We start from the raw sequence: 24282 nt of genomic DNA on the forward strand, positions 1-24282 counted from the left end.
CCTGGACCTAGACCTGCACCTGGATCTGGACTTGCACCTGGACCTGGACCTGGACCTGGACCTGGACCTGCACCTGGACCGGCACCTGCACCAGGACCTGGACCTGGATCTTGACTTGGACCTGCATCTGCACCTGCAACTCCAACTGGACCTGGACCTGCACCTGCATCTGGACCTGCATCTGGACCTCCGCCTAGACCTGGACCTAGATCTGGACCTGGACCTGCACCTGGACCTGCACCTGGACTTGGACTTGGACCTGCACCTGCCCCTGGAACTGGACTTGGACCTTCACCTGGACCTGGACCTGCACCTGTACCTGGACCTGGACCTGCATCTGGACCTCCGCCTGGACCTGGATCTAGATCTTGACCTGGATCTGCACCTGCACCTGGACCTGCATCTGGACCTGCATCTGGACTTTGACCTGCACCTGGACCTGGAACTGCACCTGCACCTGGACCTGGACCTGCATCTGGACCTCCGCCTGGACCTGGATCTAGATCTTGACCTGGATCTGCACCTGCACCTGGACCTGCATCTGGACCTGCATCTGGACTTTGACCTGCACCTGGACCTGCACCTTCACCTGCATCTGGACCTGGACCTGCACCTGCACCTGCACCTGGACTTGGACTTTGGCCCTGGACCTCGACCTGCACCTGATTCTGGAATTGGACCTGGATCTGGACCTTGATCTGTACATGGACCTGCACCTGCACGTCCAACTGCAACTGGACCTTAATGTGGACCTCCGCCTGGACCTGGACCTAGATCTGGACCTGGACCTGCACCTGCGTCTGGACCTGCACCTGGACTTGGGCCCTGGACCTGGACCTGCAACTGCATCTGGATCTGCACCTGCACCTGGACTTGGACTTGGACCTGCACCTGCAACTGGACCTTCACCTGGACCTGCACCTGCACCTGCACCTGGACCTGGACCTGCAGCTGGACCTCCGCCTGGACTTGTACCTAGATCTGGACCTGGACCTGCACCTGCACCTGTACCTGCACCTGCACCGGCACCTGCACCTGGACCTGCACCTGGAGCTGGTCCTGGACCTGGAACTGGACCTGGAACTGGAGCTAGACTTGGACCTGCACCTACACCTGCACCTGCACCTGGTCCTGGACCTGGAACTGGACCTGGAACTGGAGCTAGACTTGGACCTGCACCTACACCTGCACCTGCACCTGGTCCTGGACCTGGAGCTAGACTTGGACCTTCACCTGCATCTGGACCTGGACCTGCACCAGGACCTAGACCTGCAGCTGGACCTGCATCTGTACTTGCACCTGCACCTCGCCCTGGACCTCCACCTGCATCTAGACCTGGACCTGGACCTATACCTGGACCTGGACCTGAACCCTCACCAAGACCTAGACCTGCAACTGCATCTGGACCTGCACCTGGACCTAGACCTTGAGCTGGACCTGGACCTGAACCTGCATCTGCAGATGGACCAGGACCTGCACCCTTACACAGACCAGGTCCTTGACCTGGACCTAATGTCAGGTGATCTTAGATTAACTTGCAAAAATAAATAATATATGTGAAGCTTTTTTTCTAAATCAGGTTTTTCTGAGTTTCTGACAGAAACTCTTTCTGACTCTGTGGCTCTATCAGCTGGAAGACTGAAATATTACACGTCTCTCATTTTAAACTGTTTTGTTTTTTTTGTTATATAAGCACAAAAAATATAAATGTATTGTACAACTATCTATCTATCTATCTATAACCCCAACTCACACACCACGACTGGGCGGTTCATGTCACCTATCAGATGTTTCATCCTCTCAATGAAAGGCTCTGACAGCGGTTGGTGTCTGTCAGAACGTCAACCGTTTACCAGGGGGTTAAAACACCAGAAGAAGAAAAATAAGCAAACCATGGCTGTTTTTGTAGAATTTTTCACATCTTGATCACATGCCTCTGAGAAGTAGAGTTCAGTTACGAAATTAACATTGTTATAATTCACAACATATTTCAAGGTAAAATTTGTGTTTTTATTAATAAATTACCAAGAAATATTACTAACAAATAACATTTATGTACTTTATTTACATTTATCTTAACTCAAGGCGTTTGTCTGCGATGGACTGGCGAGCTGTCCAGGGTGTACCCTGCCTGTCGCCCAAAGCCGGCTGGGATAGGCTCCAGCTTCCCCGCGACCCTGAATTGGAATAAGCGGTTCGGAAAATGAATGAAGGAATGAAGGCGTTTGTGTATTGTAAACATACACACAGACCTTATAAATAAAGTTTTTAAAATTGAGTTATTCTCCTGTCAACCAATCACTGCAGGGCAAACATGACCATATAAGGCCTTCGAAGAGACAACAACCAATCATAGCGCGTCTTGGGCGGAGTTCTTTATTGATGCGTTCACTGTAGTTCAATAAAGAGATATGACTCTCCCGTAAATTTCAAACTCAGTACTTGTGTTTGTATTTTATAATCGGTAGTACTTTTATTTTTAAAAAGTAAAGATTTTGGTGTGCTGCCTAAAAATCTAAAACTTAACTCTAAATTTAGTGATCAATCATTTTTGATTGATTGATTTAGCCGTGAATGTGTTTAGTTGAAAAGATGAAAACTGAGTTTCCGTTGGTTTGCGAATGCATCATCGTGAACTGCGCCGGCGGCCCAGCAGCCAATCCAAGCGCCGGAGGCCCGGGTAGCGTTGGTAGGCGTGCGTCGCGTCTCCCGGCCGCTCGCGGGGTTCAGAGCCGGAGAGGAGCCGGACAGGAGCCGCGGTCTCTTCTTAAGGTCTGTTTGGAAGCGGAGAACATGTTACTGGCCTGCTGAGGCAAACTCCTGACCCGCGCTGCACCGTGAGACCGTGGTCCCGGGGGCTGTCAATGCTAATCAGCTAGCAGACTGAGGAGCAGCTGATCAGTTAGCATCTGTTCAGCAGAGGAATGAGCCGCGTGCGTCTCAGTAACGCCTGTCCTGAGATGGGCGTGAGACCTTCAGGTCGTCAGCTAGCATCAGTTAGCGTTAGTTAGCATCAGCAAGCATCAGTGCGCAGCTAAAACAAAACGAGGGTCGGGGTGTAGCTGCATGTTAGCAGGAAGCAGCTGGCAGTAGCAGCTAGCAGGTTGCTAACAGCATGCTAGCAGAAAAGTGAGTTAGAAACTTCCTTCTTTAGAGCCTCTCTGCAGCAACTGAGGCTTGTCTGGTTTATTTTAATCTAAGTTTCGACTTTAGCTCAGTTAGCTTCACTTCAACTAATAGCCGTGACACCTAGCATAAACATGGTGCTTAGCAAAGCAGCTGGATTTCTTTGACAGCAGAGACTTCAGGACATGTTGGACAGCTGGGTTAGACTCTGATGTTGCAACGACCTGCTCCACTGTTCCTCATGAAGTCCTAAAACTGTTCCAGGGATTTAAAGGGGTGCCATGATTGTATTTGGAGTTTTCTGAGCTTTCTACAGTGTTACAGTGTTGAATCCTCATCAGACATGTGAACGGCACTGTTTTTTTTTTTAATCACCTAAACACATGTTTGAGTTTGAGTTCGAGTTCCAGCACTCTCTCCGTTCGGTTTCCATGGCGACGAAAAACGCGTGGTTTTAGAGAGTTTTTTCTACTTGGAAATCCTTGTGACGTCCCGGGGGATAAGGTTGGGTGATTGGTTACCTTCTACTGGTTAACAAGGGCATGTACAAATACATCAGGTGGGTGGAAAACGTGGGATAAAGTTATTTCCAACGATGGCTGGTGAGTTTACCAGAGAGAGACATCCTGCTGCATTCGTTGCTGTGGGTTGCTGTTTTACACTTCGTTTTCAGGCTCTGATTCAGGTTCCAACATGTAGGGCTGGATGCTATGTGTTGACATTGTAGTTTGTTTTTTTTATTGAGTTCATATGAGCCTAATCCTTCTGTTTATGAGACGTTACAATGACGGTGAAAGCAGGTGCGGTGCGCGCTCCCGATGTAGTGCAGTGGCGGGAGGCGGGGCTTAATGCGGAAGAGTCTCAATCCACTCGTTTTGCCCGCAGGCTGATCTGACAGCCTACGGAGAGGGTCGGTCTGAAGTAAATAAAGCCATTTGTGACAATAACTCCATCAATCCCAGCCCTTCTGGTCTCAGAAATAAAAATAAATTAGCCTGAAATGCACAGAATAGTTCCACTTTAAAGTGTGATGGTGGCCACCAGGTGTCAGCTCAGCTTCAGAAGCACAAACATCTCTAAGGAAATGGTCCAAGTCCTGGTCCTTTCTCTTTAGGACTTTCTGCTTCCATGATGCTCCAGATGTTCGTACTGGTGGAAGGTCTGGACTGCAACAGACCAGTTCTCCTGTTCCACCATCAGGATGTGGTCCTGCAGGACCCGTTCTCCTGTTCCACCATCAGGATGTGGTTCAGCGTGGTCCTGCTGGACCAGTTCTCCTGTTCCACCATCAGGATGTGGTTCAGCGTGGTCCTGCTGGACCAGTTCTCCTGTTCCACCATCAGGATGTGGTTCAGCGTGGTCCCGCTGGACCAGTTCTCCTGTTCCACCATCAGGATGTGGTTCAGCGTGGTCCTGCTGGACCAGTTCTCCTGTTCCACCATCAGGATGTGGTTCAGCGTGGTCCTGCTGGACCAGTTCTCCTGTTCCACCATCAGGATGTGGTTCAGCGTGGTCCTGCTGGACCAGTTCTCCTGTTCCACCATCAGGATGTGGTCCTGCTGGACCAGTTCTCCTGTTCCACCATCAGGATGTGGTCCAGCATGGTGGAAGGTCTTCACCTGAAAGAGACGTCTGGATGGGAGCAGATTTTTCAGCATTGATGGAGCTTCCCAGATGTGGAAGCTGCCCACGCCATCGGCACTAATGCAACCCCATCCCATCAGAGATGCAGGCTGATAACAAGCTGGATGCTCCCTCTCCTCTTTAGTCTGCAGGACACGCCGTCCATGCTGTCCACAAACTATTCCACATCTTCATCCAGGTTTCCACTCAGAACATTTTAAATGAGCTTTGGTCCAGAGAAGACGGCGTGTTTCTGGATCCTCTTCACATATGATGGAGCTTTAACCTGCATGAACTGGGTTCACACTGGTTTCTGGAAGCTTCCTGATCCATGCACTGGTTTCCAGTAGAGAATCATGTTACAATGCAGAAGATCACCAGCCTTGTCCTGCGCATACAGAGATTCCTTCTGCTTGTCTGTGTGGTGGATGGGAAAATCTACCAGGGTGATTCCTGCAGTGGAAACAGGAAGCTTTTATTTGCATGAAGCCTCTCAGGACGGTTGATATCTGACCAGTTTTCTAACCTTTAGCTCTGCCAGCTGTTTCCTGTTGGCCACCCTCCTCCTCTGTTGTCCATCCTCAAGTTTTCTGTGTTAAAGTTCGTCTTTATCAGTTTTTTTCTGGTGCTTAGTGACCAACAGCCTATAAAATAGACGATGACAGTGTTCTGTTCTTTCAGCTAGTCGTCCATCAGCACCATGGGGAAGAAGAGTCGTGTAAAGACTCAGAAGTCGGGGTCCGGGGCCAGCACGGTGGTGACACCCAAGGAGATGTTGAACCTGGTCTCCGAGCTCCTGCAGAGTGAGTTCAGCCTCTTGTACGAGTCTGGAGAAACCAGCTCGGAATGTTTATGTCCACTGTGTTGCCTCGCTCAGCTAACTTACACAACAAACAAGGTTTTATGTCAGATTTGGAACCAAAATGAGTTCAGGTAGAAAAACCTGGACGTAACGTTGGCAGGTTTGCATCACATTATTTATTCACCAGACACTCGAACAGAGGACTCGCCGTCGCTTTCTTTCAGACCGCTGCTGTCCATCACGTTACATATCGGCTAACATGGAACCGTCGTCAGCCGATTAATGGATTAATCCGATAAGCTTTTTCTCTTTTGTTTGATCGTGGAACAGCAAAATAGCAGGTCAGTAACGGTTACATATTTATGGCCTGCAGGAAAGTTCGGCTGCTTTATTCTGACTTTAAATAACTGCAACAAAATCCAGATTATCCCACCGGTCATGACTGTACCTGGTGATATAATTACAGGATGAACCGTAACAACATGGATATTGCTGGATTGTAATAAATATAATGAACTAATACCATAAATAGATCTGAAACGTTTTGACGTTAACAGATAAAATTACAATCTGCCAGGAACTGTCGAATGATCCTACTGATGTTTATGCAGCACAACAATATATTCATTTTTAACAGTTTTCTCGCAGTGAAATCCAGTGAAACGTAGGCTTTACTGAAGCTAATGTGTCGTACATCAGTGCAAAGCTGGTCTGCTCAGCTGGCAGAGTTACGTTGCGTTGACGGTCAAAGATTTACGGTATTTCAGACAATGTTGTGAAGGGTTAAATTCTGTCGTCTACGTGTAAAACAAACTTTGCAGGGCTAGCGACTCCGCTGCTACAGCGGGCTAGCTGCCAGCTGTTTGACCTCAATGCATCAGAGCTGAATTGATTTAAAGAGTTCTAAGTTTTTTAGCTGCGTGCTAGATGAGAAACAGTTAACAGCATATTAAGTCACTCCATAACTATAGCTAGCTGTTAGCATCCCAACATAATGGCATAAGAAATGAACCGTCGTTTGAGAATTTCAATAGATCTTTTGTTGTAATTATTTAAATCGAATGATTCGATTAAAACTTGCAGCCCTAATCGTTTGAGCAAACCAGACCCTGATGTAGAATCTCCTGTAGCATCACTCAGGACAAGCTGGTTAATCTGGTTTCCATTATCTTCCAACAGCTTCCTGTCAAGGGGGGGGGGGGTTCTGATTGGTTTTAGTCCCGACTGCTCAGCAGGAGTTTCTTCCAGACCCACTGAATCTCCCCCAACATACTTCTGTGTAGATCCTGAAAGAGCAAAGTTCTTTCTCATCTGTCTCTGAAAAATATTTGATGAAGATTCTCTGATGCAGTTTGAGGCAAAGTGTTGAGTCCTTGTTTGGAAGACTGCTGCTTTTCTACCCAAACCTGGCACCCTTACCTGCTGCTTGGTACTGGAGACACGTTGTTTATTTTGACTTGTATCAGTAAAATCAGAGTAATCCAGTTCCAGCTTAAAAGATGCTTTTTACTCCCAGTGGAGCTGTTGATGTGTGATGTTTTCCCAGAATGCAGCAGTCCAGCGCCCTCTGCTGGGAGAGAGTGGGAGGAGTACCTCCAGATCAGAGGTTTGGTGGAGAAGATCAGGAAGAAGCAGAAAGGTGAGTCTGAATGTTGATGTCCTTCTGACTGAAAGGTGAATTGGGATGTCGTCACCATGCCAGACGTGTTGTGTTCAGGTGTGTCCACAGTGTTTGAAGGCAGCAGGGAGGACTACTTCTCCGACCTGATGTCCTGGGCCCGGGAGAACGGGGCGTCCTGCGAGGACTTCACCGTGGCCGACTTCGGGGCGGAGGGCTATGGCCTGCGGGCCACCAGAGACATCAAGGTGAGACGCTTCACCTGACGCTCGTTGTGGAGCATAAACAGGAGGAATAAACGAGATAAATGTGATTTCTTGTTTTACTGGTCTACTGGAGACCACATCGGTCTGGAATTAGAATAAGACCCCTGATGTGCACGCTGCCTCCTGTTTCCAGGCAGAAGAACTTTTCCTGTGGATTCCCAGGAAGATGCTGATGACGGTGGAATCCGCCCAGAACTCCATCCTGGGTAAGCTTCTGATGCTGGAATTCTCCCAGTTGCAGGTGTGAGTCGTAGCTGCTCCTCTTCTGGCACCTTCCAGCCTGACACGTAGGAAGTTCCTCCAGAGGAACGCTCCCATCTAACGTTAAAATTGTGTAAATGAATGATGTATTTTAGCTTTTTCCAGCAACGGTGGCCACAGTGGATCAAGTCGAAGCAAGTCGTCTCCATGCTGCGTGTTTGTCCTGCTCAGAAACTGACTGGAATCACCTGTTCAGTGGACGAGCAGAACAAAGGGCACGGAGGTCATGATGCCAGCAGCACAGACACATGATGATGTCTGGTTCTCCTCTGGTGGAACTGGGAACTGGTCCCTGCAGCTCAGTCATGGACCAGAACACAGCTTCATCTCCCTCCACATCAGGACATCCTGAGACCTCCACCTTGTTTGTCTCCTGCAATCAGGTTATGAAGCAACTTGAGAAACTGAACCAGAACAAGGCTGCAGGTCCAGATGGTGTCAGTCCCAGAGTTCTCAAGACCTGCTCAGAACAACTATGTCCGATTCTCCAGCACCTTTTCAACACCAGTCTGAGACAAAATAGAGTCCCAGTGCTGTGGAAAACCTCCTGCCTTGTTCCAGTGCCTAAAAAAACCCAACCAGCTGAACCAAGTGACTACAGACCAGTTGCCCTGACATCTCACATCATGAAAGTCCTGGAGAGACTCTTACTGGCTCACCTCAACAAGCAAGTAAACACCTTTCAGGACCCATTCCAGTCTGCATATCGTAATGGACTTGGGGTTGAAGATGCCATCATATACCTGCTCCAGAGAGCACACTCTCATCTGGACCATTCAGGCAGCACTCTGAGGGTCATGTTCTTTCATTTCTCAGTGCTTTTAATACCATTCAGCCTGCTTTGTTATGTGAGAAGCTCCATAAATTCCAGGTGGATACCTCCACAACCACCTGGATCTATGACTACCTCACAAACAGACCCCAGTTTGTGAGACTGAAAGGTTGTGTGTCTGAGATGGAGGTCAGCAGCACTGGTGCACCACAAGGAACTGTACTCTGGCCATTCCTCTTCACTCTGTACACCTCAGACTTCCAGTACAACTCTGAGTCCTGTCATCTGCAGAAATACTCTGATGACTCTGCAGTTGTGGGGTGTATCAGGGATGGACAAGAAGCAGAGTACAGAGAACTGGTCAGCCAGTTTGTTAAATGGTGCGGTGACAATCATCTCATATTAAATAGCAGCAAAACAAAAGAGATGATTGTTGACTTCAGGAGGAAGAAGAATAAACAAAGCACTGTTTCCATCCTGGGAGAGGAGGTGGAGGTGGTGGAGGAATACAAGTATCTTGGAGTTCAGCTGGACAACAAACTGGACTGGAAATGCAACACTGACTACATCTACAAGAAAGGTCAGAGCAGACTGTACTTCTTAAGGAAGCTGAGATGGTTTAACGTCTGCACCAAGATGTTGCATATCTTCTATAAGTCTGTTGTGGAGAGTGCAGTCAGCTTTGCAGCATCTGCTGGGGTAGTAGCATCAGAACCAGAGACTTGAAGAGAATCAACAAACTGATCCAGAAAGCTGCTTCTGTGCTTGGAGTAACTCTGGAGCCGCTGGAGCTGATTGTCCAAAGAAGAATGCTGCACAAGCTGATGAAGATGATGGAGGATTCTTCACACCCTCTCCACAACACAGTGATGAAACAACAAAGTGTGTTCAGTGAGAGGCTTCTTCAGGTCCGATGTAAGACTGAAAGATACAGAAGATCATTCCTGCCAGCAGCCATCAGCCTCCGGAACAAGACCTCCTCTAGTTATTATTATTATATACTGCAATATTTCCCTTTGGGGATTAATAAAGTATTTTTCATTTCATCCGTTTACATCGTGGCTGTAAACGTCAGCGTTCAGTGGCGTTCCGGACGGCCTGCTGGAAAAGCTTGATGAGCTACATTTACTGCGACTGCTAAAACCACGTAAACACGTGTCCCAACGAGCTGCTCTGTGTCGAGCTCTGTTTCGCCGTCGTGCACGCACACCCATGTGAGCGGCCTTCCGCCAGCAACACGGTCAGAGCACACGTTGCAAAGAATCATCTACCACCTGAAAATCAGACAAATATTTGTTTTCTAAACTCTGCCAGTGGATAACACCGTCGCTCTCCATTGAGGAACGACCAGACTGTTTTCCTTACTGTGGTGTTGCCGTGACAACACTGTGTGCATCACCTGAACATGCACAGCTGAGTCACAATTAAGCTTAAAAGGATCGTCGCCGTCCGTCTAACGGCCGACGACCGGTAGGAGCGTCGCCGTCCGTCTAACGGCCGACGACCGGTAGGAGCGTCGCCGTCCGTCTAACGGCCGACGACCGGTAGGAGCGTCGCCGTCCGTCTAACGGCCGACGACCGGTAGGAGCGTCGCCGTCCGTCTAACGGCCGACGACCGGTAGGAGCGTCGCCGTCCGTCTAACGGCCGACGACCGGTAGGATCGTCGCCGTCCGTCTAACGGCCGACGACCGGTTGGATCGTCGCCGTCTAACGGCCGACGACCGGTAGGAGCGTCGCCGTCTAACGGCCGCCGACCGGTAGGAGCGTCGCCGTCTAACGGCCGCCGACCGGTAGGAGCGTCGCCGTCTAACGGCCGCCGACCGGTAGGAGCGTCGCCGTCCGTCTAACGGCCGACGACCGGTAGGAGCGTCGCCGTCCGTCTAACGGCCGACGACCGGTAGGATCGTCGCCGTCCGTCTAACGGCCGACGACCGGTTGGATCGTCGCCGTCTAACGGCCGACGACCGGTAGGAGCGTCGCCGTCTAACGGCCGCCGACCGGTAGGAGCGTCGCCGTCCAACGGCCGCCGACCGGTAGGAGCGTCGCCGTCCGTCTAACGGCCGCCGACCGGTAGGAGCGTCGCCGTCCGTCTAACGGCCGCCGACCGGTAGGAGCGTCGCCGTCCGTCTAACGGCCGCCGACCGGTAGGAGCGTCGCCGTCCGTCTAACGGCCGCCGACCGGTAGGAGCGTCGCCGTCCGTCTAACGGCCGCCGACCGGTAGGAGCGTCGCCGTCCGTCTAACGGCCGCCGACCGGTAGGAGCGTCGCCGTCCGTCTAACGGCCGCCGACCGGTAGGAGCGTCGCCGTCCGTCTAACGGCCGCCGACCGGTAGGAGCGTCGCCGTCCGTCTAACGGCCGACGACCGGTAGGAGCGTCGCCGTCCGTCTAACGGCCGACGACCGGTTGGATCGTCGCCGTCTAACGGCCGACGACCGGTAGGAGCGTCGCCGTCTAACGGCCGACGACCGGTAGGATCGTCGCCGTCCGTCTAACGGCCGACGACCGGTTGGATCGTCGCCGTCCGTCTAACGGCCGACGACCGGTAGGAGCGTCGCCGTCTAACGGCCGACGACCGGTAGGATCGTAGCCGTCTAACGGCCGACGACCGGTAGGATCGTAGCCGTCTAACGGCCGACGACCGGTAGGATCGTAGCCGTCTAACGGCCGACGACCGGTAGGAGCGTAGCTGCGCTGGAGTTTGCTGCTTTAATGGCAAGGAGAACCTTTTCCAGTGGAATGAGGCAAAATTGATTATAAAAAATATATCAAACTGATTAATAAAAGCATCATTTTCGTGTCTGCAGAGTATCTGTGTCCTCTGGAAAACAAACAAGGACAGCTGGTTATACTGGAACAAAAGTTCCTGCCTAAAGCAGCTGAAAGAAGTTGTTAAAGGAATAAAAGCTCATCCTCCTGAGGTCCCCGAACTGGGCCGGTCTAACCCGACCTCTCCTGTCTGTCCCAGGTCCTCTGTACAGCCAGGACCGGATCATGCAGGCCATGGGCAACGTGACGCTGGCCCTCCACCTGCTGTGCGAGCGAGCTAACCCCGTCTCCTTCTGGCTGCCGTACATCCGTAGTCTCCCCCAGGAGTACGACACGCCGCTGTACTACCAGCAGGACGACGTGCAGCAGCTGCTGGGGACGCAGGCGGTGCAGGACGTCCTGAACCAGTACAAGAACACCGCTCGCCAGTACGCCTACTTCTCCAAGCTGCTGCAGGTATGCCATTCGTTCAAACGCCTTCTGTATGGTTGACTGCTGGCTGGGAGGTACAACCACAGGCTACCTGAAGTGTTCAAGTCCACATCCAGTAGGATAATGACCCAGTCCAGGTCTGGTAATGGACCACTTCCAGTTGAGCTTAGCTCCGAGCTTTGGGTCCTTCGGGACGAACCAGATATGTTAGAATACAAAGCAAGGAACCGGACAGACCTGACTCTGAAACGGACCTGGCTCTGACTCTGAAACGGACCTGGCTCTGACTCTGAAACGGACCTGGCTCTGACTCTGAATCTGGCCTGGTTATGACTCTGAAACAGACCTGGCTCTGACTCTGAATCTGGCCTGGTTATGACTGAAACGGACCTGGCTCTGACTCTGAAACGGACCTGGTTCTGACTCTGAATCTGGCCTGGTTATGACTCTGAAACAGACCTGGTTCTGACTCTGAAACGGACCTGGCTCTGACTCTGAAACGGACCTGGCTCTGACTCTGAAACGGACCTGGTTCTGACTCTGAATCTGGCCTGGTTATGACTCTGAAACAGACCTGGCTCTGACTCTGAATCTGGCCTGGTTATGACTCTGAAACGGACCTGGTTCTGACTCTGAAACAGACCTGGCTATGACTCGAATCTGGCCTGGTTATGACTCTGAAACAGACCTGGTTCTGACTCTGAAACGGACCTGGCTCTGACTCTGACTCGGACCTGGTTATGACTCGGACCTGGTTATGACTCGGACCTGGTTATGACTCGGACCTGGTTATGACTCCGGACCTGGCTCTGAATCTGAAAAAGACCTGGCTCTGACTCTGAAACTGACCTGGTTCTGACTCTGAAACTCACCTGGTTCTGACTCGGACCTGGTTCTGACTCGGACCTGGTTCTGACTCCGAAACTGACCTGGTTCTGACTCGGACCTGGCTCTGACTCTGAAAAAGACCTGGCTCTGACTCTGAAAAAGACCTGGCTCTGACTCTGAATCTGACCTGGTTATGACTCAGACTCGGACCTGGTTATGACTCGGACCTGGTTATGACTCGGACCTGGTTATGACTCGGACCTGGTTATGACTCGGACCTGGTTATGACTCCGGACCTGGCTCTGAATCTGAAAAAGACCTGGCTCTGACTCTGACCTGGCTCTGACTCTGAAACGGACCTGGTTCTGACTCTGAATCTGACCTGGTTCTGACTCTGAAACGGACCTGGTTCTGACTCTGAAACGGACCTGGCTCTGACTCTGAAATGGACCTGGTTCTGACTCTGAATCTGACCTGGTTCTGACTCTGAATCTGACCTGGTTCTGACTCTGAATCTGACCTGGTTCTGACTCTGAATCTGACCTGGCTCTGACTCTGAATCTGACCTGGCTCTGACTCTGAAACTGACCTATTCTGACTCTAAAACTCACATGGTTCTGGTTCTTACTCTGAAACTCACATGGTTCTGGTTCTGACTCTGACCTGGTTCTGACTGAAACACACCTGGTTCTGACTCTGAAACTCACCTGGTTCTGACTCGGACCTGGCTCTGACTCTGAAACACACCTGGTTCTGACTCTGAAACTCACTTGGTTCTGACTCGGACCTGGCTCTGACTCTGAAACTGACCTGGTTCTGACTCGGACCTGGTTCTGACTCCGAAACTGACCTGGTTCTGACTCGGACCTGGCTCTGAATCTGAAAAAGACCTGGCTCTGACTCTGACCTGGTTCTGACTCTGACTCGGACCTGGTTATGACTCGGACCTGGTTATGACTCCGAAACTGACCTGGTTCTGACTCTGAATCTGACCTGGTTCTGACTCTGAATCTGACTCTGACTCGGACCTGGCTCTGACTCTGAAACTGACCTATTCTGACTCTAAAACTCACATGGTTCTGGTTCTGACTCTGAAACTCACATGGTTCTGGTTCTGACTCTGACCTGGTTCTGACTCTGAAACACACCTGGCTCTGACTCTGAAACACACCTGGTTCTGACTCTGAAACACACCTGATTCTGACTCTGAAACTCACCTGGTTCTGACTCGGACCTGACTCTGACTCTGAAACACACCTGGTTCTGACTCTGAAACACACCTGGTTCTGACTCTGAAACTCACCTGGTTCTGACTCGGACCTGGCTCTGACTCTGAAACTGACCTGGTTCTGACTCTGAAACTCACCTGGTTCTGACTCGGACCTGGTTCTGACTCGGACCTGGTTCTGACTCGGACCTGGTTCTGACTCGGACCTGGTTCTGACTCGGACCTGGTTCTGACTCCGAAACTGACCTGGTTCTGACTCCGAAACTGACCTGGTTCTGACTCGGACCTGGCTCTGAATCTGAAAAAGACCTGGCTCTGACTCTGAATCTGACCTGGTTCTGATTCTGACTCGGACCTGGTTATGACTCGGACCTGGTTATGACTCCGAAACTGACCTGGTTCTGACTCGGACCTGGCTCTGAATCTGAAAAAGACCTGGCTCTGACTCTGAAACGGACCTGGCTCTGACTCTGAATCTGACCTGGTTATGACTCTGAATCTGACCTGGTTATGACTCTGAATCTGATCTGACTCTGACTTGGACCTGGCTCTGACTCTGACTCGGACCTGGCTCTGACTCTGAAACTGACCTATTCTGACTCTAAAACTCACATGGTTCTGGTTCTGACTCTGAAACTCACATGGTTCTGGTTCTGACTCTGACCTGGTTCTGACTCTGAAACACACCTGGTTCTGACTCTGAAACTCACCTGGTTCTGAATCTGACCTGGCTCTGACTCTGAATCTGACCTGGCTCTGACTCTGACTCGGACCTGGCTCTGACTCTGAAACACACCTGGTTCTGACTCTGAAACACACCTGGTTCTGACTCGGACCTGGTTCTGACTCTAAAACACACCTGGTTCTGACTCTAAAACACACCTGGTTCTGACTCTGAAACACACCTGGTTCTGACTCTGAAACACACCTGGTTCTGACTCTGAAACACACCTGGTTCTGACTCTGAAACTCACCTGGTTCTGAATCTGACCTGGCTCTGACTCTAAAACTCACATGGTTCTGGTTCTGACTCTGAAACTCACATGGTTCTGGTTCTGACTCTGACCTGGTTCTGACTCTGAAACACACCTGGTTCTGACTCTGAAACTCACCTGGTTCTGAATCTGACCTGGCTCTGACTCTGAAACACACCTGGTTCTGACTCTGAAACACACCTGGTTCTGACTCTGAAACACACCTGGTTCTGACTCTGAAACTCACCTGGTTCTGACTCTGAATCTGACCTGGTTCTGACTCTGAATCTGACCTGGTTATGACTCTGAATCTGACCTGGCTCTGACTCTGACTCGGACCTGGCTCTGACTCTGACTCGGACCTGGCTCTGACTCTGACTCGGACCTGGCTCTGACTCTGAAACTCACCTGGTTCTGAATCTGACCTGGCTCTGACTCTGAAACACACCTGGTTCTGACTCTGAAACTCACCTGGTTCTGAATCTGACCTGGCTCTGACTCTGAAACACACCTGGTTCTGACTCTGAAACTCACCTGGTTCTGACTCGGACCTGGTTCTGACTCTGAATCTGACCTGGTTCTGACTCTGAATCTGCCCTGGTTATGACTCTGAATCTGACCTGGCTCTGACTCTGACTCGGACCTGGCTCTGACTCTGAAACACACCTGGTTCTGACTCTGAAACTCACCTGGTTCTGAATCTGACCTGGCTCTGACTCTGAAACACACCTGGTTCTGACTCTGAAACACACCTGGTTCTGACTCTGAAACACACCTGGTTCTGACTCTGAAACACACCTGGTTCTGACTCTGAAACACACCTGGTTCTGACTCTGAAACACACCTGGTTCTGATTCTGAAACTCACCTGGTTCTGAATCTGACCTGGCTCTGACTCTGAAACTCACCTGGTTCTGACTCGGACCTGGCTCTGACTCTGAAACTCACTTGGTTCTGACTCGGACCTGGCTCTGACTCTGAAACTGACCTGGTTCTGACTCTGAAACTCACCTGGTTCTGACTCTGAAACTCACCTGGTTATGACTCGGACCTGGTTATGACTCGGACCTGGTTCTGACTCCGAAACTGACCTGGTTCTGACTCCGAAACTGACCTGGTTCTGACTCGGACCTGGTTCTGACTCCGAAACTGACCTGGTTCTGACTCTGAAACTGACCTGGTTCTGACTCTGAAACACACCTGGTTCTGACTCTGAAACTCACCTGGTTCTGACTCGGACCTGGCTCTGACTCTGAAACACACCTGGTTCTGACTCTGAAACTCACCTGGTTCTGACTCGGACCTGGCTCTGACTCTGAAACTCACTTGGTTCTGACTCGGACCTGGCTCTGACTCTGAAACGGACCTGGTTCTGACTCTGAAACTGACCTGGTTCTGACTCTGAAACACACCTGGTTCTGACTCTGAAACACACCTGGTTCTGACTCTGAAACTCACCTGGTTCTGACTCGGACCTGGCTCTGACTCTGAAACACACCTGGTTCTGACTCTGAAACTCACCTGGTTCTGACTCGGACCTGGCTCTGACTCTGAAACACACCTGGTTCTGACTCTGAAACACACCTGGTTCTGACTCTGAAACTCACCTGGTTCTGAATCTGACCTGGCTCTGACTCTGAATCTGACCTGGTTCTGACTCACAATCTGACCTGGCTCTGACTCTGACCTGGCTCTGACTCTGAAACACACCTGGTTCTGACTCTGAAACTCACCTGGTTCTGAATCTGACCTGGCTCTGACTCTGAAACACACCTGGTTCTGACTCTGAAACACACCTGGTTCTGACTCTGAAACTCACCTGGCTCTGACTCGGACCTGGTTCTGACTCTGAAACACACCTGGTTCTGACTCTGAAACTCACCTGGTTCTGAATCTGACCTGGCTCTGACTCTGAAACACACCTGGTTCTGACTCTGAAACTCACCTGGTTCTGACTCGGACCTGGCTCTGACTCTGAAACTCACTTGGTTCTGACTCGGACCTGGCTCTGACTCTGAAACGGACCTGGTTCTGACTCTGAAACTGACCTGGTTCTGACTCTGAAACTGACCTGGTTCTGACTCTGAAACTGACCTATTCTGACTCTGAAACTCACCTGGTTCTGACTCGGACCTGGTTATGACTCGGACCTGGTTATGACTCCGAAACTGACCTGGTTCTGACTCCGAAACTGACCTGGTTCTGACTCGGACCTGGTTCTGACTCTGAAACTGACCTGGTTCTGACTCTGAAACACACCTGGTTCTGACTCTGAAACTCACCTGGTTCTGACTCGGACCTGGCTCTGACTCTGAAACACACCTGGTTCTGACTCTGAAACTCACCTGGTTCTGACTCGGACCTGGCTCTGACTCTGAAACTGACTTGGTTCTGACTCGGACCTGGCTCTGACTCTGAAACGGACCTGGTTCTGACTCTGAAACTGACCTGGTTCTGACTCTGAAACTGACCTGGTTCTGACTCTGAAACTCACCTGGTTCTGACTCTGAAACTCACCTGGTTCTGACTCTGAAACTCACCTGGTTATGACTCGGACCTGGTTATGACTCCGAAACTGACCTGGTTCTGACTCCGAAACTGACCTGGTTCTGACTCGGACCTGGTTCTGAATCTGAAAAAGACCTGGCTCTGACTCTGACTCGGACCTGGTTCTGACTCTGACTCGGACCTGGTTATGACTCCGAAACTGACCTGGTTCTGACTCGGACCTGGCTCTGAATCTGAAAAAGACCTGGCTCTGACTCCGAAACTGACCTGGCTCTGACTCAGAAACGGACCTGGTTCTGACTCAGAAAAGGACCTGGTTCTGACTCGGACCTGGCTCTGACTCTGAAACGGACCTGGCTCTGACTCAGAAACGGACCTGGTTCTGACTCGGACCTGGTTCTGACTCTGAAACTCACCTGGTTCTGACTCGGACCTGGTTATGACTCCGAAACTGACCTGGTTCTGACTCGGACCTGGCTCTGAATCTGAAAAAGACCTGGCTCTGAATCTGAAGAAGACCTGGCTCTGACTCCGAAACAGACCTGGTTCTGACTCTGAAACAGACCTGGCTCTGGCTCTGAAACGGACCTGGCTCTGACCTGGCTCTGGCTCTGACTCTGAATCTGACCTGGTTCCGACTCTGAATCTGACCTGGTTATGACTCTGAATCTGACCTGTTTATGACTCTGAATCTGACCCTGCTCTGACTCTGACTTGGACCTGGCTCTGACTCTGACTCGGACCTGGCTCTGACTCTGAAACTGTCCTATTCTGACTCTAAAACTCACATGGTTCTGGTTCTGACTCTGAAACTCACATGGTTCTGGTTCTGACTCTGACCTGGTTCTGACTCTGAAACACACCTGGTTCTGACTCTGAAACTCACCTGGTTCTGAATCTGACCTGGCTCTGACTCTGAATCTGACCTGGTTCTGACTCTGAAACAGACCTGGCTCTGGCTCTGAAACGGACCTGGCTCTGACCTGGCTCTGGCTCTGACTCTGAATCTGACCTGGTTCTGACTCTGAATCGGACCTGGTTCTGACTCTGAATATGACCTGGTTCTGACTCTGAAACTCACCTGGTTCTGAATCGGACCTTGCTCTGACTCTGAAACTCACCTGGTTCTGACTCTGAAACTCACCTGGTTCTGACTCGGACCTGGTTCTGACTCTGAAACAGACCTGGCTCTGACTCTGAAACAGACCTGGCTCTGACCTGGCTCTGGCTCTGACTCTGAATCTGAATTGGACCTGGTTCTGACTCTGAATATGACCTGGTTCTGACTCTGAAACTGACCTGGTTCTGACTCTGAAACTCACCTGGTTCTGACTCTGAAACTCACCTGGTTCTGACTCTGAAACTCACCTGGTTCTGAATCGGACCTGGCTCTGACTCTGAAACACACCTGGTTCTGACTCTGAAACACACCTGGTTCTGACTCTGAAACTCACCTGGTTCTGACTCTGAAACTCAACTGGTTCTGACTCTGAAACTCACCTGGTTCTGACTCTGAAACTCACCTGGTTCTGACTCTGAAACTCACCTGGTTCTGACTCTGAAACTCACCTGGTTCTGACTCTGAAACTCACCTGGTTCTGACTCGGACCTGGTTCTGACTCCGAAACTGACCTGGTTCTGACTCGGACCTGGCTCTGAATCTGAAAAAGACCTGGCTCTGACTCTGAATCTGACCTGGCTCTGACTCTGAATCTGACCTGGTTCTGACTCTGAATCTGACCTGGTTATGACTCTGAATCTGACCTGGTTATGACTCTGAAACTGACCTATTCTGACTCTAAAACTCACATGGTTCTGGTTCTGACTCTGAAACTCACATGGTTCTGGTTCTGACTCTGACCTGGTTCTGACTCTGAAACACACCTGGTTCTGACTCTGAAACTCACCTGGTTCTGAATCTGACCTGGCTCTGACTCTGAATCTGACCTGGTTCTGACTCTGAAACACACCTGGTTATGACTCTGAATCTGACCTGGCTCTGACTCTGACTCGGACCTGGCTCTTACTCTGACACGGACCTGGCTCTGACTCTGAAACACACCTGGTTCTGACTCTGAAACTCACCTGGTTCTGAATCTGACCTGGCTCTGACTCTGAAACACACCTGGCTCTGACTCTGAGACACACCTGGTTCTGACTCTGAAACACACCTGGTTCTGACTCGGACCTGGTTCTGACTCTAAAACACACCTGGTTCTGACTCTGAAACACACCTGGTTCTGACTCTGAAACACACCTGGTTCTGACTCTGAAACTCACCTGGTTCTGAATCTGACCTGGCTCTGACTCTAAAACTCACATGGTTCTGGTTCTGACTCTGAAACTCACATGGTTCTGGTTCTGACTCTGACCTGGTTCTGACTCTGAAACACACCTGGTTCTGACTCTGAAACTCACCTGGTTCTGAATCTGACCTGGCTCTGACTCTGAAACACACCTGGTTCTGACTCTGAAACACACCTGGTTCTGACTCTGAAACACACCTGGTTCTGACTCTGAAACTCACCTGGTTCTAACTCTGAAACTCACCTGGTTCTGAATCTGACCTGGCTCTGACTCTGAAACAGACCTGGCTCTGACTCTGAATCTGGCCTGGTTATGACTGAAACGGACCTGGCTCTGACTCTGAAACGGACCTGGTTCTGACTCTGAATCTGGCCTGGTTCTGACTCTGAAACAGACCTGGTTCTGACTCTGAAACGGACCTGGCTCTGACTCTGAAACGGACCTGGCTCTGACTCTGAAACGGACCTGGTTCTGACTCTGAATCTGGCCTGGTTATGACTCTGAAACAGACCTGGCTCTGACTCTGAATCTGGCCTGGTTATGACTCTGAAACGGACCTGGTTCTGACTCTGAAACAGACCTGGCTATGACTCGAATCTGGCCTGGTTATGACTCTGAAACAGACCTGGTTCTGACTCTGAAACGGACCTGGCTCTGACTCTGACTCGGACCTGGTTATGACTCGGACCTGGTTATGACTCGGACCTGGTTATGACTCCGGACCTGGCTCTGAATCTGAAAAAGACCTGGCTCTGACTCTGAAACAGACCTGGTTCTGACTCTGAAACTGACCTGGTTCTGACTCTGAAACTCACCTGGTTCTGACTCGGACCTGGTTCTGACTCGGACCTGGTTCTGACTCCGAAACTGACCTGGTTCTGACTCGGACCTGGCTCTGACTCTGAAAAAGACCTGGCTCTGACTCTGAAAAAGACCTGGCTCTGACTCTGAATCTGACCTGGTTATGACTCAGACTCGGACCTGGTTATGACTCGGACCTGGTTATGACTCGGACCTGGTTATGACTCGGACCTGGTTATGACTCGGACCTGGTTATGACTCCGGACCTGGCTCTGAATCTGAAAAAGACCTGGCTCTGACTCTGAAATGGACCTGGCTCTGACTCTGAAACGGACCTGGTTCTGACTCTGAATCTGACCTGGTTCTGACTCTGAAACGGACCTGGTTCTGACTCTGAAACGGACCTGGCTCTGACTCTGAAATGGACCTGGTTCTGACTCTGAATCTGACCTGGTTCTGACTCTGAATCTGACCTGGTTCTGACTCTGAATCTGACCTGGTTCTGACTCTGAATCTGACCTGGCTCTGACTCTGAATCTGACCTGGCTCTGACTCTGAAACTGACCTATTCTGACTCTAAAACTCACATGGTTCTGGTTCTTACTCTGAAACTCACATGGTTCTGGTTCTGACTCTGACCTGGTTCTGACTGAAACACACCTGGTTCTGACTCTGAAACTCACCTGGTTCTGACTCGGACCTGGCTCTGACTCTGAAACACACCTGGTTCTGACTCTGAAACTCACTTGGTTCTGACTCGGACCTGGCTCTGACTCTGAAACTGACCTGGTTCTGACTCGGACCTGGTTCTGACTCCGAAACTGACCTGGTTCTGACTCGGACCTGGCTCTGAATCTGAAAAAGACCTGGCTCTGACTCTGACCTGGTTCTGACTCTGACTCGGACCTGATTATGACTCGGACCTGGTTATGACTCCGAAACTGACCTGGTTCTGACTCTGAATCTGACCTGGTTCTGACTCTGAATCTGACTCTGACTCGGACCTGGCTCTGACTCTGAAACTGACCTATTCTGACTCTAAAACTCACATGGTTCTGGTTCTGACTCTGAAACTCACATGGTTCTGGTTCTGACTCTGACCTGGTTCTGACTCTGAAACACACCTGGCTCTGACTCTGAAACACACCTGGTTCTGACTCTGAAACACACCTGATTCTGACTCTGAAACTCACCTGGTTCTGACTCGGACCTGACTCTGACTCTGAAACACACCTGGTTCTGACTCTGAAACACACCTGGTTCTGACTCTGAAACTCACCTGGTTCTGACTCGGACCTGGCTCTGACTCTGAAACACACCTGGTTCTGACTCTGAAACTCACTTGGTTCTGACTCGGACCTGGCTCTGACTCTGAAACATACCTGGTTCTGACTCTGAAACTCACCTGGTTCTGACTCGGACCTGGTTCTGACTCGGACCTGGTTCTGACTCGGACCTGGTTCTGACTCGGACCTGGTTCTGACTCCGAAACTGACCTGGTTCTGACTCCGAAACTGACCTGGTTCTGACTCGGACCTGGCTCTGAATCTGAAAAAGACCTGGCTCTGACTCTGAATCTGACCTGGTTCTGATTCTGACTCGGACCTGGTTATGACTCGGACCTGGTTATGACTCCGAAACTGACCTGGTTCTGACTCGGACCTGGCTCTGAATCTGAAAAAGACCTGGCTCTGACTCTGAAACGGACCTGGCTCTGACTCTGAAACGGACCTGGCTCTGACTCTGAATCTGACCTGGTTATGACTCTGAATCTGACCTGGTTATGACTCTGAATCTGATCTGACTCTGACTTGGACCTGGCTCTGACTCTGACTCGGACCTGGCTCTGACTCTGAAACTGACCTATTCTGACTCTAAAACTCACATGGTTCTGGTTCTGACTCTGAAACTCACATGGTTCTGGTTCTGACTCTGACCTGGTTCTGACTCTGAAACACACCTGGTTCTGACTCTGAAACTCACCTGGTTCTGAATCTGACCTGGCTCTGACTCTGAATCTGACCTGGTTCTGACTCTGAAACACACCTGGTTATGACTCTGAATCTGACCTGGCTCTGACTCTGACTCGGACCTGGCTCTGACTCTGAAACACACCTGGTTCTGACTCTGAAACACACCTGGTTCTGACTCGGACCTGGTTCTGACTCTAAAACACACCTGGTTCTGACTCTAAAACACACCTGGTTCTGACTCTGAAACACACCTGGTTCTGACTCTGAAACACACCTGGTTCTGACTCTGAAACACACCTGGTTCTGACTCTGAAACTCACCTGGTTCTGAATCTGACCTGGCTCTGACTCTAAAACTCACATGGTTCTGGTTCTGACTCTGAAACTCACATGGTTCTGGTTCTGACTCTGACCTGGTTCTGACTCTGAAACACACCTGGTTCTGACTCTGAAACTCACCTGGTTCTGAATCTGACCTGGCTCTGACTCTGAAACACACCTGGTTCTGACTCTGAAACACACCTGCTTCTGACTCTGAAACACACCTGGTTCTGACTCTGAAACTCACCTGGTTCTGACTCTGAATCTGACCTGGTTCTGACTCTGAATCTGACCTGGTTATGACTCTGAATCTGACCTGGCTCTGACTCTGACTCGGACCTGGCTCTGACTCTGACTCGGACCTGGCTCTGACTCTGACTCGGACCTGGCTCTGACTCTGAAACTCACCTGGTTCTGAATCTGACCTGGCTCTGACTCTGAAACACACCTGGTTCTGACTCTGAAACTCACCTGGTTCTGAATCTGACCTGGCTCTGACTCTGAAACACACCTGGTTCTGACTCTGAAACTCACCTGGTTCTGACTCGGACCTGGTTCTGACTCTGAATCTGACCTGGTTCTGACTCTGAATCTGCCCTGGTTATGACTCTGAATCTGACCTGGCTCTGACTCTGACTCGGACCTGGCTCTGACTCTGAAACACACCTGGTTCTGACTCTGAAACACACCTGGTTCTGACTCTGACCTGGCTCTGACTCTGAAACACACCTGGTTCTGACTCTGAAACACACCTGGTTCTGACTCTGAAACACACCTGGTTCTGACTCTGAAACACACCTGGTTCTGACTCTGAAACACACCTGGTTCTGACTCTGAAACACACCTGGTTCTGATTCTGAAACTCACCTGGTTCTGAATCTGACCTGGCTCTGACTCTGAAACTCACCTGGTTCTGACTCGGACCTGGCTCTGACTCTGAAACTCACTTGGTTCTGACTCGGACCTGGCTCTGACTCTGAAACTGACCTGGTTCTGACTCTGAAACTCACCTGGTTCTGACTCTGAAACTCACCTGGTTCTGACTCTGAAACTCACCTGGTTCTGACTCTGAAACTCACCTGGTTCTGAATCGGACCTGGCTCTGACTCTGAAACACACCTGGTTCTGACTCTGAAACACACCTGGTTCTGACTCTGAAACTCACCTGGTTCTGACTCTGAAACTCAACTGGTTCTGACTCTGAAACTCACCTGGTTCTGACTCTGAAACTCACCTGGTTCTGACTCTGAAACTCACCTGGTTCTGACTCTGAAACTCACCTGGTTCTGACTCTGAAACTCACCTGGTTCTGACTCGGACCTGGTTCTGACTCCGAAACTGACCTGGTTCTGACTCGGACCTGGCTCTGAATCTGAAAAAGACCTGGCTCTGACTCTGAATCTGACCTGGCTCTGACTCTGAATCTGACCTGGTTCTGACTCTGAATCTGACCTGGTTATGACTCTGAATCTGACCTGGTTATGACTCTGAATCTGATCTGACTCTGACTCGGACCTGGCTCTGACTCTGAAACTGACCTATTCTGACTCTAAAACTCACATGGTTCTGGTTCTGACTCTGAAACTCACATGGTTCTGGTTCTGACTCTGACCTGGTTCTGACTCTGAAACACACCTGGTTCTGACTCTGAAACTCACCTGGTTCTGAATCTGACC

At 50.6% G+C, this 24282-nt stretch overlaps 1 protein-coding gene across 3 annotated transcripts in view; it reads left to right on the forward strand.

Annotated features, from left to right (window-relative positions):
- Window positions 1–2633: 2633 nt before the first annotated feature.
- Window positions 2634–24282, forward strand: part of setd3 (SET domain containing 3, actin histidine methyltransferase) — a 72862-nt gene continuing 51213 nt past the window's right edge. For 2 of the 3 annotated variants that reach the window (XM_079262549.1, XM_079262551.1), the window contains exons 1-6: window positions 2634–2772; window positions 5431–5552; window positions 7098–7190; window positions 7269–7417; window positions 7569–7641; window positions 11436–11692. In XM_079262549.1, coding sequence (XP_079118675.1) covers window positions 5450–5552; window positions 7098–7190; window positions 7269–7417; window positions 7569–7641; window positions 11436–11692 — 675 coding nt within the window. In that variant the 5' untranslated portion in view covers window positions 2634–2772; window positions 5431–5449. The remainder of the gene's footprint in view (window positions 2773–5430; window positions 5553–7097; window positions 7191–7268; window positions 7418–7568; window positions 7642–11435; window positions 11693–24282) is intronic. The other variant, XM_079262550.1, reaches the window with a different exon arrangement.

This window comes from Telmatherina bonti (genome assembly GCF_933228915.1).
Source record: "Telmatherina bonti genome assembly, chromosome: 22".
Classification (NCBI taxonomy): domain Eukaryota; kingdom Metazoa; phylum Chordata; class Actinopteri; order Atheriniformes; family Telmatherinidae; genus Telmatherina; species Telmatherina bonti.